This window comes from Diadema antillarum, unplaced genomic scaffold, assembly GCF_040938485.1.
Source record: "Diadema antillarum isolate AM-2024a unplaced genomic scaffold, OU_Dant_1.0 seq00001153_RagTag, whole genome shotgun sequence".
NCBI lineage: Eukaryota > Metazoa > Echinodermata > Echinoidea > Diadematoida > Diadematidae > Diadema > Diadema antillarum.
Genome location: NW_027271964.1, coordinates 269,564 through 289,973, shown reverse-complemented (window position 1 = coordinate 289,973; position 20,410 = coordinate 269,564). Strand labels below are relative to the sequence as shown.

Sequence of the window (20,410 nt, the reverse complement as noted above, 5' to 3'; positions counted from 1 at the left end):
ACACATTACACATGAATTTGCTTTAATAGGTAATGCCTCAGCTCCAGTTAAAATATCACATCTCATAGAAAACAACACAAACACGAGCAGCAGCAAGAGTAGCAACAACAACGACATCGTTTGGCAAGATATAATTTGCATTGGTATGGAATTACATTGTAAAGTGAAAAGTCTCGAACGTATGATCGGGTGCACGCCACGAGTTCGACACCTACGAGTTCGACATCCACGAGTCATACAACCCATGAGTTCGACACTTAGCAAACAAAGCCCACGAGACTGACACATTAAGCCCCGTGTTGTATAATGTCGAACTCATGGGTTGTTTTTACCTAGTGCCGAACTCATTGGCGTTATTCGTCTTTATAATAGTGTCGAACTCATGGACTTTATGACTCGTGGGCTGTATTGGCTCGAGGGTGTCGACGTCTTGGGATGACCCCATTTATTTTTATTTATTCATTTATTCTTTTGTTGTTGGTGGTGGAACATGAATTTCGCCATACTTCCCCTTTTGTCTGGAAGAAGAAATCAAACAGGGTTGAATCGGCGAAAGACGGCAACATAGCAGTTGAATAACAAGAATCATTATTTATGGTGGTTTTCCGTTAAGAAAAATAATTTCTTGAAAGCAGGATGCACGTAGGCACTATCATGCAAATTCATGTGGTATTTTTCCTGTTTCTTTTTTTTTCTTGCGTTGAGTTGGGTAGGGATTCATTTTTCTTGTCTTCCTTCGCATAGACAAAATATTCGTGTAAAATAAAGCACAAAGACTGAAATAAGTATGTTTACAGCGCAGATGTGCATCCAATTAATTTCGAATTTATTGCACATCGTCACGTGTAAATAGAGTCTTATAACACAGAGCGTACACTGCAAAAACATCGGTGTTAGATTTAACACCATGGGTGTTCAATCTAACACCGATCAAACTTCAATAGAGGACCACACCCACAGGTGTAGAAAATGCACTGCGATGGTGTTGAAAAGTGTTCACCTGACACTTCGTGGTGTTAATTTGACACTGTTCCTGGTGTTATTTTGACACTGTACTGGTGTTCATTCAAAAATGACACCACATGGTGTTGATTTGATATTTGTTGGTGTTAATATCAATGGTTTAACACCCGTCCAGCTTCAATAAGAGACCACACCAGCTGGTGTTACTGTGGTGTAAATTTATTTTCACATTTTTTCAAAAATCTAGTATTTTAATGTAAAATTCTTGATCGTCTTGTTTAAATTAAAAATCAAAAAGAAGTGCAGTTACTAAGAAACTCTTCAAAAAACAGTTTTATATTTGGAAATGACACCCGGAGGTGTTAATTTAACACCATAAATGAGCACCGAAAATTTAACACCAGCTCGGTGTTCATTATTTAACACCGGACTTTTTGCAGTGTAGAGTTAACATACGTGATACTGCACTGTGAGGAAAGCTCATTCATCTTCATGATCTATCAATCAATTAAATAAAATGTTATGATGCTCTAGTGAGAATAAGATACGCCTACTTCCCCGTTTTGATGCGACTTTCCATCATTTACTTTATACATAAAGATTGGGTTACGTGGGTATGTATTCGATTTTCCACGAAAGCACAAACTTCTTTCCGTTACAATAAATGGATGATATCATTACTTAAAAGAACACACACTTCAAAATGACGTTAACAGACAGCTATCTATGTTTTCCGTCATTCAGACTGTTTCCCTTTTTTTACTCAGAATATCCTATTTACCTTTTTTTTTGTGTATACGTTTGCTGATCGAGAGACATTGTCAGTTTACTGTCTTGTAAGAGTGCAATAGTATCTTTTAGTGAATGTCACGTGATGAACAGTCGCCCAGTCGGGTTGCAGAGATTTTGTATTGGTGATGGGTTGAAGATACAACCGATCACATTGCTTTTAAATGTCACAGTGTCCACACTATACGCGTGTCGTGTGCCTGGACATTGACAAAATTCTTTGACAGTGGTTAGCATCGTCTGGGAAGAAATTCAAGACGAGGTGGCGACAAAGATAAGAGTATATAATCTGTCAATCCAATGATCTATAAGAGACAGCATTAATGACCACTTATCTGTCGATAACATGGTTTATATCCGCACTTCTCAACCTTTTTATAACCCGAGGCCCACCTTGGATCCTACAAAAGGCCCACTTACATGTGAAGATCGAATACATTTTTTTTTTCCATTTGTGGGAGACATCGCGGAACACTGGTTGAGAAGCACTGGCGTATGATCATGACAAGTTTGGAGAACGAGATTATGCAGATTCGCACTCTTCTCAATAACAACTATGCTCCAGTACATTTGACATTTTAATTTTCACCCTTAGATTCTACGCAGAGACAGAGACTGACTTTATACAGACACAAAATACCGATCGGAAAAAAAAATCAAAGAGTGGTACGTTATCACGTAGAATTTTTGCTGAATAGTCATCCTTTCTGCATGTGCGTGCATGGTAACATTAAATGTTTGTTGTTATTGTTTTCAGTGTTGTGTTGTAGTGTTTTTCTCCCGTCGATGTCCGTCGTGAGACAAGCATGAACATGATATTATCGTACGAACGGATATCAAAGGATAAACGGATTATCGGATCAAGGGATAAGGGAAGTTCTTCTCCTTGAACCTGCGTCTTAAACTCTTCAACCAATTCTACAACATTCACACGTGACCATGGATAACCAGGATGACAGCAATCAGGTGTGCAACCGGCGAGGCGACGTGAGAATGGGCTGTCCATTCAAAAAACTGCAGACCGACTGGGAAAAGAGATTCAAACTTGCACATTATTATGCAATAACATTTCGTTCCGTTTTGTCTATTCGTTTCCGGTTTAAATTATTGAAATTGATAAACAAATTCATACACAATACTCCATGATAAGTACAAATTAATTTGAAATGAACAGAGAACTTGAGAAGAGGCCTTCTGGACCTTATAAACGTTAACTTGATATAGAAACAATGAAAAAGTAACAATGGCACACAGAAACAAAACACATACCATACTTTCATTACACGCTTTTGAAGGAGATGATGACTAGATAACATATTCAGTATTTAAGCAAGAGACAATTTTTTGAGAGATTAATCACATAACCCTAAGTTTGTGAACGGACGGGAAAAATCTCACATACGTATATTAAGAATTTTGAAATTCGACTGTGAGGGAGATAACGTCTGTTCTGTCACGTAAAATATATGTATTTAATTTCCATCCTTATTTTTGATTTACATCGTTATATATATATATATATATATATATATATATATATAGTTATATATATATATATATATATATATATATATATATATATATATATGAATGTGTAACCGATAATTGTATTTTTAGTTCTACGGAAATAACTATTTTGCAGTCATTTCTGCATTCTTTATGCACTGTTAGTCTTCTCCATCCTTTTCTATTTCAAAATCATGGTTCGACCTGATTTCCATTTCGCACAGCAAATGGCAATCTGGAGAAGAACGAACGACCAAGAAATAACCTTTCCGTCTCCCCCTCGCCGCCTGTAAAGAACATTACAGCCAAAGCCAATACGGTTTGTCGAACAGCAGGTAAAATAACCCTTATCTGTTTTCCTCATCCTTCGGACAGCTGATACAGGCGTTGGTGGTCAGATTTTTACATCACAGTATCATCATCATCATAGGACCATTGACTCCGACCGTGAACTAGTTTCACCAGAGTCCGACATTCATGGGCCTTGACGGTTTCTCGTGATGTGTGTATGAAGCCGGTCATGATAAGAAGCAGTGAACATTAATTTGATCTGCTGTAAATGATTATCACTGAAAAGACATGCTTGAGTTTCCATTCTCGCTTCCCTCACAGACAACTTTAACACTTAACAATGCTCTAGACGAATATTCTGCAGGTTGATCATTGTCGTAGCAAGAAATCCTGAAAGGTGTGTCATCAAATTTCTTTTTTTTTACGTTTTTGCGCACTTGAATTTTATCAATCTGCTTCTTTTTTACTACTGATTATCTGACTCTTTCGACAGTTCTCATCTCTAAACAGTGAGTATAGAGGTCAGTTTTTTTCCGTCTCCCCTGTTAGAGCATACTGATAATTTCATAGTATAGGTCTAGATATATAAACCTTTCGTATATCCTGGTATTTAACGAGGACATAATGAAATGACATTTGATTACAATATTTGATAATGTAGCCATCTTCCATTCATTATTCGTCTCTCCTTGATATGATACAAGTTATTGAAAACAATTCAGAAATGGATATGAACGTATCATAATCATATAGAATATCTTATACACGATAAATTGTTATACAGTTGTTAGTACCAGAACAATATCTAATTTTACACAATGTTACACATTCGCCAGTCAATATTTTCTATTTGATATCTGGAATGAATGAAATCGATATGAATGAAGTCATGAATTATGAACATGAATGAGGTCATAATGTGCATCAGCCTGTTTTCTTAACAATAATAAGTCGATATATTCCACGGAGTTAGGTTGCAATTCTTCATAACTTAGCTAACGGGAATGGCATGTTAATCAAATACATGGTTTGGTGAAAGTCAGGACTTTCTACATGTATGTTTTTAACCCCCCCCCCCACATCTATTAATAGAACGTGGTATATTACAGCTGATTCCGACGTGCTCCATACACATAAAGATAACACTTACATCAACATTAAATACTCTATGATGTACGAGGCCAATACTTCAGAATCTCTTCCGTTATCAATTTGTGTAGAGCATATTACGCAGTTTTAACGGAAGAGGGCGGTCGTTGTGGGCGCATTTATCTCTGTCGTGGAAGGAATGATACCCGACTGACGAAAGATAACAAAAGGCATTCTTCTTTGATAATACGCATAACCCAGCTGCAGCCTTACACTCGCCAGAGGCGAGAAAACATATCCAAACAAAACAAAATGACCTCACTCTGCGAGCAAGTATATCCTTACTTCCACATTTCGTAAAGTGAAAGTGCATTTTCTCAGAATCTGACTACTTTGTCTCTTTATTTCTGATTTTATCAATCGGAAGGGCATGTATCAGAAGTCTATATATATCTGTTAGGGGAAAAAGCATCGAATACCCAAGTCATGCCAATGTAAACATGTGGTAAGTTTGTCGAAGTTTGTTTGTTTGTTTGTTTGTTCATTTCCATCTGGTATAAGATGGCTGGATAGCCCATATTCAGCTACGTTAAGCTGGTCTTCCATAGGGTCCAATTGGATGTGAGGTGGGACCACTTCACCGGGTTAAACACCTTGCTCTTTGCGATGAATGAATGAAGCGGGATCTTTTACGTGCATGAGTTGTTACTCTCTCATACACGGGACGTCCATTTTATGTCTTATCCGAGGGACAGAGTGTTTTGCCTCTTGTATTGCTATAGAGGGGACGGTACGCTTACACACAACATTGATCAGTCCAGACTTGGGTTCGAACCCGGGCCGCGTGATCGTGAGGCAGACGCGTTGCCGACTGAGAGCCAACTCACCGCCACAAGTGACAAGTTTGTCGAAGTGTTCCTGATTGAAACAAAGACCTAATGAACATTGTAATGCAGTATTGAAATGAAACAAGTTATGCATACATACTTTTATCATGTATTATTGGTCGTTATTATTTTCGACAATTATCGTAAGCAATTGATTAAGGTTCAGTTATGGATATTACATTACATTACCTCTATGTCGTAAGGGGTCTGGAGACGAGTCTCTTTTTTGTCCAATTTCAGCAGGGTTTCCTCTTAGTCGGTGGCCGTTCAAATCACCCCACATGAAACCCAGTATGTGGACATTTACATCAAACCATGGAAAGTTATTTCACCCATATAGACATACACGGCAACAGTGCTCTTCGACACCCAGAAACAAAAAGTGAGATAGACATTCTTTTTTTAAGTTTGTTTTCATAAGAACAAATTAAAATCAATTACAGATTTAACTGAGATAAACAGTTGATAAGGGATGGCACAGCAATTTCATACTTTGGGCAAATGCTTTACTCGAACCGATCTTTATTTAGTTGTTCCGCAAAGCGTTTGCGATTATCGGATGAACATTGTACCCTATACGTGGAAAACAGCAAAACACCATAATCATTATGGACGTCTGTCATTTCCGTTACTGCAAAGACAATGCAAATGTACGGATGTTTATTGCTCTCATAAGGACATTATGTTATTTCACAGATCACTATCATCAACACCAAATCAATTGACTGTGTGATGAAAATAACCATTGATTAAAACGAATGACAACATTAACGTGACAATTAAAATTCCCCTGTTCCGAAATGCAAAAGGAGAATCCAGGAAAATTATATGAAATTGCTTTTTGTTTCGGTTTCATACTCCACGTTTTGACATTACACGTATCGTATTGTCTTATATGAAGACCTAATAACTACTGCACATACAACACCCACTCGGCGTCAGTTTATTTCAACTGAGGATGATACTCAAATGAAGAAGTGAAGAAGTATTTAATATTCTTGTCACCAACCCTATCCGTGACGTCATGTTACTCGGGATATAATCATGGTTTATATACGAACGTGCTCTAGACGACACGGAAATATTTCTGTGTTTGCTCGCTTTCGTGCTTGCCATATCAATATCAGCTTAATGGTTGGCAACTTTAGTAGAAGTAAAATCATCATTTCAAGGAAGCCACTATTTACATATGTTTAGCCTTCTAAATTTACATCACCCATGAAACATGCCGAATAAGAAAGAATGACAGAGAGTGAAAAGGGGAAAGAGATAGATAGATAGATAGATAGATAGATAGGTAGATAGATAGATAGATAGATAGATAGGTAGATAGATAGATAGATAGATAGATAGATAGATAGATAGGTAGGTAGATAGATAGATAGATTAGATAGATAGATAGATAGATAGATAGATAGATAGATAGATAGATAGATAGATAGGTAGGTAGGTAGATAGATAGATAGATAGATAGATAGATAGATAGATAGATAGATTAGATAGATAGATAGAAAGATAGATAGACAGACGGCCAGCCAGACAGAAAGAAAGAGGTGGTTAGGAGCGCAGGGTAACTGGATGCGGGTATCGCTGAGCTATCATTGTCGGGGAACAAGCACTTGTACAACCATACCCAAGGTTTCACGATGAACTTCAAATGGACTGCGGCAGACACAAAACAACCAAAAGGAATACTATGACTATCATTGCCATAACCTATGATTTCAATCAGGTGGCTTCTTAACTTAGAGCAGAGCTAAATTCTATCAGCCTTTAACACAATATCATGCGTAATCTTCGTTGGATATGAATATATAGCACTTGTTCTGGCATCCTTCCAAGACGTCCCCACTCGATGCGTTTCCCGGATGGGAATACAACACCACATTTCTTTCTTTCTTTCTTTCTTTCCACAAGGATGTACAAAAGTGGTTTTGCGCCTCCTTAATAGTTTATTTTCTTTTCGTTTTGCTTCAATTTGTTTTGTCACCGCTAAGTCAAAGGTCATTTCCCTTAAAATTTGAGACATTATTTTGTCGCAGAGTACGTATACTTAAAAAAACTCCGCAAACACATGCAGTCAACAAGGCACTCCGCTACAAGCCACACCTGTGGACCAAATATCAAAACAAACATGCAATCACAAACACATATACCCACCAACGCACACACACAAACACGCACACACACATCTACAAACACTATAACACACACGCGAGCGCGCGCACACGCAAACACACAAACACACAATCACACACAAAACCTAAGCCAGTCTGAAGAATATCGTCATCGTCATTGGGCATCAGTTTCCTTGACATGCATTGTATATTTTTTATCTTGAATGAAAGACACTTGGGTCTTGTTAGATATCCTAATTCTTACAATAATGAGTTATACAGGTGGAGATTGGCCTCGCCAGAAAAACAAACAAACAAACAAACTGGTTTATCGTACTTTCTAAGTAAACGGCAGGTTTCGGTTTTGAAAGTTGATTTTTCATGAAACTGCAAACTAACGACAGATAGACACGGACCAATATTGTAATGAGTTTTCACAAAATCGCCGGTCTTGCAAGTTTACAGAAAAAAAAAGGCACACACCTTACTCAAAAGTTCGTCTCCAAATGCTGCATTGTCTACTACGTCTGCTCAAGCCTGTTTTTCCTTTGTACTTCGTAAATGAACTTTCAACGCAGGTATTTTCATGAAGGTTGGGTTTGCGGTTGTTAGAGTAAACATGGACGTCCACAATTTTTGATGTCAGTTCAAACCGTCTTTCCCTCCTTGATTGATCTTGCTTTCGTTTTCAATTCATGGTGATTGCAAGAGAGGTGTTTTTCTTCGCTCTAATGGGGGAGGAGAGACTGTTGTTATTATTCTCCTACTCTTTAGGAATGATTCACCTTTGACCTGTTTACACACCGCGTGTAAAACGTAATCTTTAACCCTCTTTCGAAATGAATCACCCATCGCCATGATCTTACTGCTCGGGGAGCGGCGAGAATATTCAAACGCCAAATCTCGTGACGTTTGCAAAGGTCACTTCGCCCTGTGTGCAACTGACCTGACCGATGAAGAAAAAGGTTGTTTCATGCACTTTTTAATTAATACGTTGGCAGTAGGACACCATAACTCCTGTACAGTATGTCCCCCCCCCCCAAAAAAAAAAAAACCCAAAAAATACAATCAGATTTCGTGTTGATAACCTCCTAACTGTCAGAATGCTATTTCAGGGTCTTAAAATATAGCGTCTTTGCTATATTTTGCAGAAGAGCCCATTCAATCTAATCAAGTCGTCACAGAGAAATGTGGATCGTTGTAAAGCATGTCATGGATCTGATTCTTCCAAGTTTAACATTTGGATTCTCTTGGAACTGCATATTAATGTGTGAAGGGAAGGGGTTTCTGACATGCTCTACAAAAATCCTCATTTCTCTTTGACCACTGAGGCAAATCGGATGTTGTTGTTGGTTTTTTTTTGTATAATGTGGGTAATAAATTATAGTTTCATACACTGAAATTGTATTTGGATAGATTCACTGTTTCTAAAGTTATCGTTGCCGAAGGTCCCGTTATTATTTTTGGGGAGACAGACGGTACTAGTCAGAATTGATATCATTTGATGACCACTTTATCCAGTTACCTCTAACACACTGAAATTTCCTTCATACTGGTATAGGGTTAGTACGCCTGGTTTTGGTAATCAGAGAGTTAAAATTCTAATTTCCTTCGCGTTAGAGAATTGCAATCGATTTTCGCAGTCCTAACGAAGATTTTTAATAACTTCACCTGGGTCTCACACCATTACTTTACACATGAAATTATGTTAATGATGATGTTGTATTAAAGATTACGATGATAGTAAAGATATGACAAATTATTAGACTGACAGTAATTGTAATCAGATGCTTATTTCAGTTATAATCATGAAAAGTATCATTAAGATAGTAAAGCTCAGGCAAATTCTAAGGTACCAAAATTAATTAGCTATTAAAAAAACCCGCGCAAGAATACGTAATAAAGCAATATGAAACGAAACAATGAGGATTCAGAGCAATTTTGGTCTATACTTAAATACTCCGTTTAACATATTGCTTAAATTGGCATAACCACATAATTAGTACTTGTATGCTATTGAAATACATCCTGCATGAGAATGAACAGAAGACGAAGCAATTGCTTCCTGTTATTGTTTTTGATGATGATGTTGATGACAAGATCGCCGCTTTAGTATTATCCTTTCTTCGTAACAATACTCAATGGTAGAAAGCAGCTCCATGAACGTGACATCTTCACTGAGCTACAAGTCGTGCAAGGCCGTCAACCGCCATTTGTTGTTCAATCGTCTGCTCAAATCTAGCAGCGTAAACACCTGTCCACACGAATAACCTTTTCCAAGGTATATTAAGTGCCAGGAACTGCTGCTGCAATTACCTGTGCTTTAAAGGGATAGTATAGTTTTGGTTAAGATTGGGATTCAGAATTTAACTCTTTGAAAGACGATTAGAAACCACTTACGTAGTATTATGAAATATTAAAGAGCACGCAATTCTAAGAGGAATTAAAAGTTTACTTGATGAAAATTGGTTTTGAAATGGCTGAGATATCCGAAGACGAAAAGGTCCTAATAAAAGGTGGGTTCTACCTTTTATTAGGACGATTTCGTTTTACTTTGTTTTGGGATATCTCAGACATATCTGAACAGATTTTCACCAGACAAACTTTTAATTCCTCTTGAATACAGAATCGTATGCCCTCTGATATTCCATATAAGTGGTTTCACGTTATCTTCCAAAAAGTTAAAATCTGAATCCCATCTCAGGCAAAACTATAACCATCCCTTTAATGCATGTACATGATTCTTTGTGTTATGTGTGTGTGTGTGTGTGTGTGTGTGTGTGTGTGTGTGTGTGTGTGTGTGTGTGTGTGTGTCGATAGAAATCGCTCCAGTTTTTATCGCAAGTAAGAAGTGAACATACACGGGAGATTATAACACAAACGGATAGAAAATGTTGTTATCTATCTACTTGTCTATTGCAATGGTATATTACCTCCAGAAATGGCATGTTGTCTTTACTGTACACAGCGTAACATAGTACTATTTTTATTTTTAAGATGAACATAAACATGAACAATGTAAGATTTTTAAGAGCATTATTTCGCTGTATTTCCTTCCTGTCATCTTTGACGCGAAAACATTGATATGATTCATTATACTCCCAGACAAAATAGCCTACCGAAACTTTTCGACTACTTGAGTATGTTGACTATCCTCTCCACATTGGTCTTTCAGATCTTCGCGTGTATTTATTGATGCTGTTCTGTCTCCTCCATGCTGCTCACTTTTTAAAGCCTCTTATATTTCAAGCATTTTCTCCTCAGTCTAATTCCTTTACTTCCCTCAGCTCTGATTTCTTTTCATCTACGCGCACTGTTAGCCCTCTTCACCAACGAGCAATCGAAACGTATCCCAGTATGACGTTGCTTAGCAACTGACATTGATTGACTATCTGGGTTGTCATCTCCATCTTGCCCGTCCTATCTATCCTGTCTGTCTACTCACGTATAATTGCGAAACATGAACTCTTCGTCTTTTCTCACTAGCCATGTATACTTAGTGCTGTTATTTTTCTCTTTACTTTGATTAGCCATCTTAAACACAATTCAAGCAAAAGGAGTACAATAAGCTCAAAAACAAGTTTCAGGTGATATAGTACAGTGAATACAAAATGATTTCTGGAGTATATACAAACAAAGTCCACCGACCAAATCCATCATCACGGTGCAGACGGTACCTTATATTATTGCATGTCCTCAGAATTACAGGATAGAGCCTACCAGGACAGAGTCTACCAACGCTTAAACTCATCGGGGGGGGGGGGGGGGAGTCAAAAAAGAAAGAACAGTGATGTACGCGTAAACACAGGTACAGCCATTACTCACCCCTCTATCCTTATCCAACGGAAGCACCGCGGCGTATAGCTGGTGCTATCACACCAAGGCATTTCCGTGAGGAGGAAAAGACAAGCTATCTGTGCACAATGAAATATTCCTTTGTAATCGGCCCCATACAGTTTGTGTGTGCATACGTGTGCATGGGGTGGCACAACTGTATGTGTTTATACTATGAGGATAAGCCGCCATTTTGTTTTATTCGCACAACAAGGCGGTTTTAAGCGATGATCGATAGAGAAGTCGTATTTTTCTGATGAAACCCGACCTTCCAGCAATATAAAGCAATCGAATAATGGCGCTAATCTTCCCGTTGTTCCCGGTAGGGGCAGTCAATGGAAGCAAAGTCGGTCTCACAAATTTCCGATAGGTTAAATTCTTAAAGAAAGTGAAACTCGTTAACGTCCTTTATGAAGAGTACCCATGGTACCATTATACTTAAAATAGGGTGACGATGTAGGCCAAAATTACTCATTGCCTTTAAGGTTATTGGTCATTCGTCTAGGGCAGCAGAAGCGGGTAAGTTTAGATCTTGTAACCCGATTCTTTTGAAATGTTATTCTATCTTCAAACCTGAAAAAAAAATAATAAGAGTAGTGAAACCTGCCAGGATCATTAATTCCATGTAGCTTTATGCTCTCCACAGATGAAATTAATGCACTCCAGTTCTATTTACATAACATTTTAAGAGTACAAGACCACTTAGATTAGCCACTGACTGATTGAATACAACCAAAGTCCGGCAGCCATCAGTAAAAACCATCCCTTATATTCGTCTGGAAAGGTTTAGTGAAAAGTCATTGCGTCTTTGAGAACTTGGATGGTCTCAATTTTGTCCTTACTGTTCTCTATCTGTGTCTCTCTTGTCCCGCAGGTATATGAACTCCTACAGTATTTAGTTTCTTTCTGGTATGGAAAATTATAGCTTGACTAGGAATGGCTAGTAACTGATCAGTGGGAATCAATGGGAATGCTGGGGGATGATTGTTCCAATCCTTGTGGGATTCATTTAAGAGTCCGTCACTGTTGTGTGAAAATTATTTGCTTCAGAGCGGTCTCATATTCAAGTAATGTGCAGTTTTATGTTTCCAGGGTAGCATGCCTGTACAGTGACGGGGCATGAAACTGCACATTACTTGAATATGAGACCGTTCTGAAGCAAATAATTTTCACACAACAATAGATATATAATGTACTCTTAAATGAATCCCACAAGGATTGGAACAATCATCCCCCAGCATTCCCACTGATTCCCACTAATCAGTTACTAGCCATCCCCTTTAATTCACATCGAGCACTTGCATTGTAAAAAGTCTATAATTTTGATGCAAATGTCATGGAAATCATAGTCATAAAAAGGTCGTAGCTTTACTACGCATCCGTTTGATAAAAAATGGCAAGATTGCACCAGACAGAAAAAGAGTAAATTCTATCAATATTTTGAAATGCTAATGGATTGAAAATTATCTTAGCACATCCAAAAAATAGGAATTACATTCTGACAGCATCAAAATTCAAAGTAAAGACAAATTCACTTTGGGGCGCGATAGCAGACCGTGAATTCCAGAACCTGTTGAAACTGTTTTTTTTTTTTGTGTATGCATGTCTATTTATTTTATGAACACCGACAAAAATCTTCATTTTCATTTTTCATATTTTTTTAATAATCAATCTCATCAAAATATAAGCAAAGCAGAAGTTTATGTAAGAACTTTTCATACTGACTAACAGGAACTAGCTGAAAGTATGTTATCCTTGTTCATATAAGGCATTTATATAGCATTTATGCGAGGACTGAATAATGGAATATCTATCATTTTACTAGGCGTATATGCGATGTAAACTGAACCTCACTTATCCCTGCTGAATGGAATTTAGGTTTGCATCCACTGGTGACATTAACCCTCGATCAAATCTATCGAAAGTTTCTCAGAATGAAAACAAACAGACTTGCTGAATATGAATAACACTTATTGATAGAGCTAAGGTAATATGAACTACTGAAACTCATTTACAGTATACTTCTATGAAACTATAATAGGATCGCAGTAATTTAGTTTCTCTTTCTGGCAAACACTCGCGTGTCAACGAGAAATTCAGGAACGTGTGACACGTTTATGTCATGTTTGTGTGAAGTTTTACTGTCGATTTTTTAAGGAGGGAAAATACCCTGCACAAAATGAGTATCGGAATGAACAATGATTGTTAATAGAACAAATTTTGTTAATATTTTGAATGCTGGAAAGATGATAGAGGAAGAGTAAATAAAATCTAATAAGCAAAAATATCATTATGTATTTTCACTCGGAGCCCTTGGGAATTTTAGTGTATGATAACAGAATGTTTTGTGGGAATGAAGGGGCTTTAGGTAGTTACAAAGGTCTCACTATGTTGCTATTATTCTTCGTGAATTCTGAGAGTGATAGTAGTTACAAAGGTCTCACTATGTTGCTATTATTCTTCGTGAATTCTGAGAGTGATAGTAGTTACAAAGGTCTCACTATGTTGCTATTATTCTTCGTGAATTCTGAGAGTGATAGTAGTTACAAAGGTCTCACTATGTTGCTATTATTCTTCGTGAATAAGATCTGATGCTGGATCTGTATCGTTATGAACACCAAGTGAAAAAGGAGGAGCTCGCCCGGGGTTTAATCCCCGCGTCACCTATACTGCTTACTGGGCAACCACACTACCACTGCGCCGAAGCCAGTTCATGGCAGTGACATGAAGATGCTTAAACAAACACCACCTAATCCCTAACTTTTTTTTTGTCAATTCACGCGTGGTTCTATGTATAATTCATCAGCAGATTTGCTTCCATGCTAAAACGAGTTATGAGAATGAAGGAAATTGTTTTTGAGGAGAGATGCCTATACCGTGGTCTTGCAACTTTACAAACTTGAATCGCGTTGTGCTGTGTCATTGTCTTTTAGGGATACTCTCTTTCGTCTTTTTTCAAAAGCGTGCTTTCGTTTTATTGTCTGCTTAATATATTTTCCCCGATGAACAGAATGATTATCAAACTCACATTATATCGGTTTAATACACAGCTGTATTGTGTGACTCGCCAAAGCTCCGTACAACGATTTTCTAACATTGAATTTTCTACATTCTTCCAACAATGACATCATACAAAAAAGAATGTTATTTGCTGACTTTATTTTCCAAAGTTTCATACAGAAACTTGAAGAATATAAAGGAAAAAAGCCTGCCACCAGACAAACGCACTTATAAGAAAATGGGGTCATGATGTCTCGATGCAGTTAAGCGCATGATGACAAAGTGTATAGGAAAGAAGGCATTTGGACACAACAGCTGAGGCGTTCGAGACACTAATCAAACACTATTTCTAGTAACCGACAAGATTCGAATTTCAAAACAGTTCCTAGCCTTCGAAAGTCGGGCAGAATGTCGTGAAGATATCAAAATTGTAATTAAAGAAAATCTTATTTCTTCTTCCTTTTCTAATCATCGTCTTAGTCGTTGTCGTCATATCGTCGTCGTCCTCTTCCTCCTCCTCCCCCATCACTCATTGTGTAGTGCAGTCCACCGTCTGGTGTTTCTTCACACTATTTTGAGTCATGATCCCATCATGATCCCTCCCCCCCCCCCCTGCCTACTGTTGTCTGCGACTTTATCAGGCCTTGTTGACCGGTGATAAATATTCTTCTTGTATGGATGTATAGATATAGATAATAACAATAATCCTGCTGATCGACGATCGACCTTTGACCTTCGACCTTTGTTTAATTCAACAGTGCAATGACTATTCATCCTCACCTTCTCTTTTAATTTTGATCGTCATCACTTTCTTCGTTGCGTCGGTGCCATGACACGAAAACACGCCATAGCGCAACTCGGCCGAGGTGGAATCCCACGCGGCCTCGAGTCTTGAGGTATCTATCGCAGAAGGCGCGGCGGCTGCCGGCAGGGCCGCCCCTTCGGGTTCCACCCGCTCGATGGTGAGCTGGCTGGCTTGGAGTTGGCCGCTGACGTCGAGACACTCGAGGCGAGTTTCCGCGGCCGTTACCAGCGGGGTCGAGTTGATGATGGTGACATCTTCACATTCTGCATTGGCACAATAGACAGATAGAGACTCCAACACTTGTATCGTAGTTTAGTCGTGCTATGGTGAGATAGCTACCTATGCTTTCATATTGTATGACATTTAAAACTGTTTTGAGTAACCTATATCACTTTCGAACGTACAGTGCATAGTGATGCAGTGACATTATTATATCATGATGAAATGATGCTATGTCGGCCATTTTGGACAGGTGAATACAGACAAATACTAAAAGACAGGCAGAATAATGTACTATATAGACACAGAGGTATTATGGTGGATAGGTGAAGTGATCAAACGCATGTTGATTTATATCTTGATGAAAAAGTATATTCAGCAACAAATCTATAACTTTTTGATGAGTGGATGGACGATTGGAGGGAAAGATTCTAAATAAGAATGGAATAAACCCCCTCTAACCGAGCAACTATGAGTGATTACATGTCACGATTCTCTAAAAACGGTGAACTCTTCGCATCAAGGAAATTTCGCATCAAATGCAATGCTCATTAGGAAAACTGATGTATAACTAACTGAATACTATGATGCTGTTAAGGGAGTAAGCCTAACAAGCGCAGAAAGAGAAAAGAGAGACAGTAGTAAGATAAAATCACTCTCAAAGCCATAAACATGAACCGTCTTGTCTCCTATTACGAAAGTTAATTAACCTTCTTTGCACCGTTTGTATTGCGTTTTATCTGCTTCTGTTCTTTTTCCTTGTCTTCATTTTCTTTGTACTTGTATGTGTGTGTGTGAGTGCGTTTTTTTAAAAATCAAAAGTTCTTTGTAAAAGTTTCAAGCAATGCAATTCGAGAAGTATACGGAAGCAAAATTCCGGGAGTCGTTATATTACGTGTGTATGTCTGCTCGTTTACTTCAACAATTTTAACATCTATGTGAGCCTAGAAACACGAGTGAATTATACAGCTGACTATTACTTATTATTTCACCGGGATTCATTCTTTCTTCTCCTACGTTACCTGTCAGTCGGTTAATGTACAGTACTTACTGGAGCTACTCATCAGAGAAGAGAAGAAGAAAATAAATCCACACAGCCGCTTCATCATGATGAAAACTGCAACCCAAGCATGAAGAACTCAGAGCGTTGTCTACTTTCCAAAGTCCACCAATTATTGTCACAGGAGCATCACAATCCAGCTCTTAGAGTGGTAGAAGATATTTCCATAGACTTTCAATAACCGTTATGGAAAACTGACCGGGAAAAAAAAACACCTCAACAAACTTATCTTCTGAAAGAAGCAAGAAAGCCACACTCGATGACTGTCCAAATGTGTATTCGTTCAACCATCACGGAGCGACACAGAAATTGGCACTATTTTAGTTCAAGATTAGCCAGACACAACTTCGGTGAGTACGCCGATGTGCTGATACTTGCCCCGTGGCACTTCTAACACTTCCTCGTATTGCCGTGAAAAAAACAACAACAACAACAAAAAGAAGTCGAAAGAAAAAGAGAGACCCGTTACCGTGGCAATATCGGAGGACCGCCCCCTTTCCGCCATCCAACCATTCATCATAGCTTGTCACTACGCGCAAGGTCACACACGCACCAGATTGGGCTACGTTTGTAATTACATGTATGTCAATAATTCGTCGTATCTGCCAAACCCATCCCTCTCTACCCACCCCTAAAACAAAAACAAGTAAAAAGAAATAGAAAAATAAATGACAAAAACTGACTTTGAGGTTTCATGTGACCTTCTTACAACTTTACCATGATTTGCCATTTGACAATCACTGTCACTATGATGAGGATTCGATGTGAGGCACGAGCGGTTTTAATTCGACATGACCTTGGCATTATAGCATGATAAACAAATTAAGTTTGGTGTTGTATGTAGAAGATAATGATTACCAAGGCAGTCAATCCACCACTGCATGTGTTACAATTATTATTCAAAAATCTTTGAGCAATAGTTGATACATCAATCAAACGTTTTTGATATATTGAGGGGTTTTTTTTTATTTCTTCTTACGCGGGTGCAAAAGAATGTTAAAGGGAAAATCACTTCACGAAAGAATAATGATACAGAGTGATGAAAGCTTAAGGGCAATCAGACTTTATACGGCTTAAAGGGTGTGTACAGTTCTGGTCGAGGTGAGGATTTAGCTTTTAACGTTTTGCGAGATATTCAGAAACCACTCTATGAGATGTCAAAGAGCATGCAGTTCCAAGGGGTATCAAAAGTTTATTTGATGAAAATTGGTATTGAAATGACTGAGATATCCAGAAACAACGTGAAACAATGAGATCCAAATAAAAGGGGTGGCCTGTCACCTTTTATCATTATAACTTTTTTTGGATATCTCAGCCATTTGAAAACCAATTTTCATCAAATGAACATTGAATCCTTCTTAGAATTACATGCTCTTTCATATTTCATAAGAGGTTTCTCATTATCTCACTTAGGAATGTTCGAAACATAAATCCCCACCTCAACCAGTACTGTACAGTCTCTTTAAAATCTGTCGAAAGCTAGCACATAGTCAATTTTGTATTCATATCTACACTATAAATAAGTTTTCCCCCCATTTTTTTAATAGAGTGACGGTGTCTTCAAGGGTCATTTGCTCCCTCTTAAAAAAGATTATTAGTTTGTATACTTTCTTCCTTCTTTCATGGGGGGGGGGGGGGATAGGGATTATCATTGTGAGAGCACTTGATTAAAGGATGATGTTGTGGACTTTTAGAAGGGAGACAGTGAGTTCAAGCCCCGCTCGATTCGACGTTTGACCCACTTTGCACACTCTTTACCAAAGTGTGGGTGTGAATACGCGGCATTGCTATGATGCGGTGCAATCGATATTTCTATGTCCTCCTCTCAATGGTTATCATTACCGATGATCTATTAGAGGAGGATGTAGAAACATTGACTACGCCGCATCAATGTATTGCAGAGACATCATAATTTAATAATGGACTTTCCCTCTGACACTGAAAACGCTACCCTATAAAGGGGTATAACTTTGCTTTATCGTAATGATGAAGACAGTAATGATGATGATGATGACGATGATGATTATTAATCTAATATTTAATGTGATAAAGATGATGATAACAATGATGATGATAATGATGATGATAGAAATGATATTGATATTAGTTATGGTGAAAATGATTATGATCAAAATAACAATATTAACGATTATAACAAGTATTGTGACTTCAACAATAATACAAATAGTATATGTAGTACAGAAGGTAATCATCATCTTAGTAGGAGTGCTGCTGCTGATAATGATGATATTGATTATGATCATTATTACCATGAACATTATTATCAATTTATTTAGGAACGAAGTATTTAAGAACGATTTCACTTTGGGTAAATGATTGTTGAAAGTCATTTTCTTTCCAAAAAAAGTAGAACGAAATAAATCGATGAATAAAACAATAACTGCTCAGCTGGATAGCCTTGATAATAACTTGACTAGAGATATCTATTTTTCACCGCTATCAACTTGATATTACTATACTTATTCTATAATAATTCTAACATTCCAATACTTCAAAATTGATTCTTTATTCTTCATCTATTTCATTTGTGTTCTTTGTTATTCATAATTGATTATCTTATTGTTTTTTTCTTCCTGCAGGTGCAGAATTTTCCAAAGCTTCTTAAAAGCTAAATTTATAACAGCACTGATCCTTGAATGAGCAACACATTCTAGACTACGACATATCCTTATGTTTTTCTCAAAATGACACCTTTATTTGGTCAGTGTATTTCTGATTATTTTTCTTGTGTGTGTGTGTGTGTGTATGTGTGTGCAGATTTAATGACTTTTGTCCATTTCATCAAACTTTTCTTGAATAGTAGATATGCAGTGACGTTCATGGATGTCATGTGATGACAACATGTGTTTGAAGGCATAATTTGCCATTTGCGGATGAAACAAAAACCCAACATTAGTGCTTTGAATAGTTCTAAAATGTGAGTTAGTGATAGAAACAACCCCTGTAAAAATCTGAATCTGTAAAAATCGATGTCAAGTATTGTTAAATATACAAAATGCGAACAATAGTTATAATAGAAATGTTTCCAGACTAAACCGTCTGCAGTTACGGTTTATTGAGAAAAATACAGATATCTCCATATATTTCAGGCTTTATCGCGAAAATTTAATATAGGATGTTTTATGATACAACATACCTACACATATGCATAATGTCATATCTTGAATTTTTTTAAATCACTGTTCCCAATGGTAAATAGGACCTTTGATATATATATATATATATATATATATATATATATATATATATGATATATATATATATATACATATATATTTGCTTTAACTAGTCAAGTGACTATTCCTTGTATGATATAAAAATAAGGATTATTCAATCCATTGCCATGCAGGTGATGCAGGAAATAATAGAAGAATCAGTTTGTTTCAAGTTTGGCTTTCAATAGAGTATCTCCTTCACGTGTTTTAACCACATTAAGTGAGTGAAGAACTTTATCAATCCGCATCATCACCAGCCGGCATTGTGAAGATTGATGAATGCCTTCACAGCAGTTGTTCTCATGGCAACATGTTCTTTATTCCTTTATTGCGCATACCGCATCCCGATATGCTTATGTTTATCTATGAGAAAAAGAAGTAAAAAAGACAAATTGACCGCTCTCCAAATTGGTGACTAGAAATGAAAGCGCTGCAGCTAACTATGACATGGAAGGCGACGACAGGAAAAACCTCCTCGGAAAATCGTCACATTACGCTTTCTGTGACGTGGGGGTCAAAACTCAAGTTTGACGGATGCTATGTATATGTATATATGTATATATATATATATATATATATATATATATATATATATATATATATATATAGTGACG

At 37.4% G+C, this 20,410-nt stretch overlaps 1 protein-coding gene across 1 annotated transcript in view; it reads right to left on the bottom strand.

The window, feature by feature from the left end:
- Positions 1 to 16,609, bottom strand: part of LOC139744283 (angiopoietin-1 receptor-like) — a 57,783-nt gene extending 41,174 nt beyond the window's left edge. The window contains exons 1-2 of the mRNA XM_071654729.1: positions 16,552 to 16,609; positions 15,257 to 15,544 (exon numbers count right to left, since the gene is read on the bottom strand). Of these exons, the coding sequence (XP_071510830.1) occupies positions 15,257 to 15,544; positions 16,552 to 16,609 (346 nt within the window). The remainder of the gene's footprint in view (positions 1 to 15,256; positions 15,545 to 16,551) is intronic.
- Between the last annotated feature and the right edge of the window lie 3,801 nt (positions 16,610 to 20,410).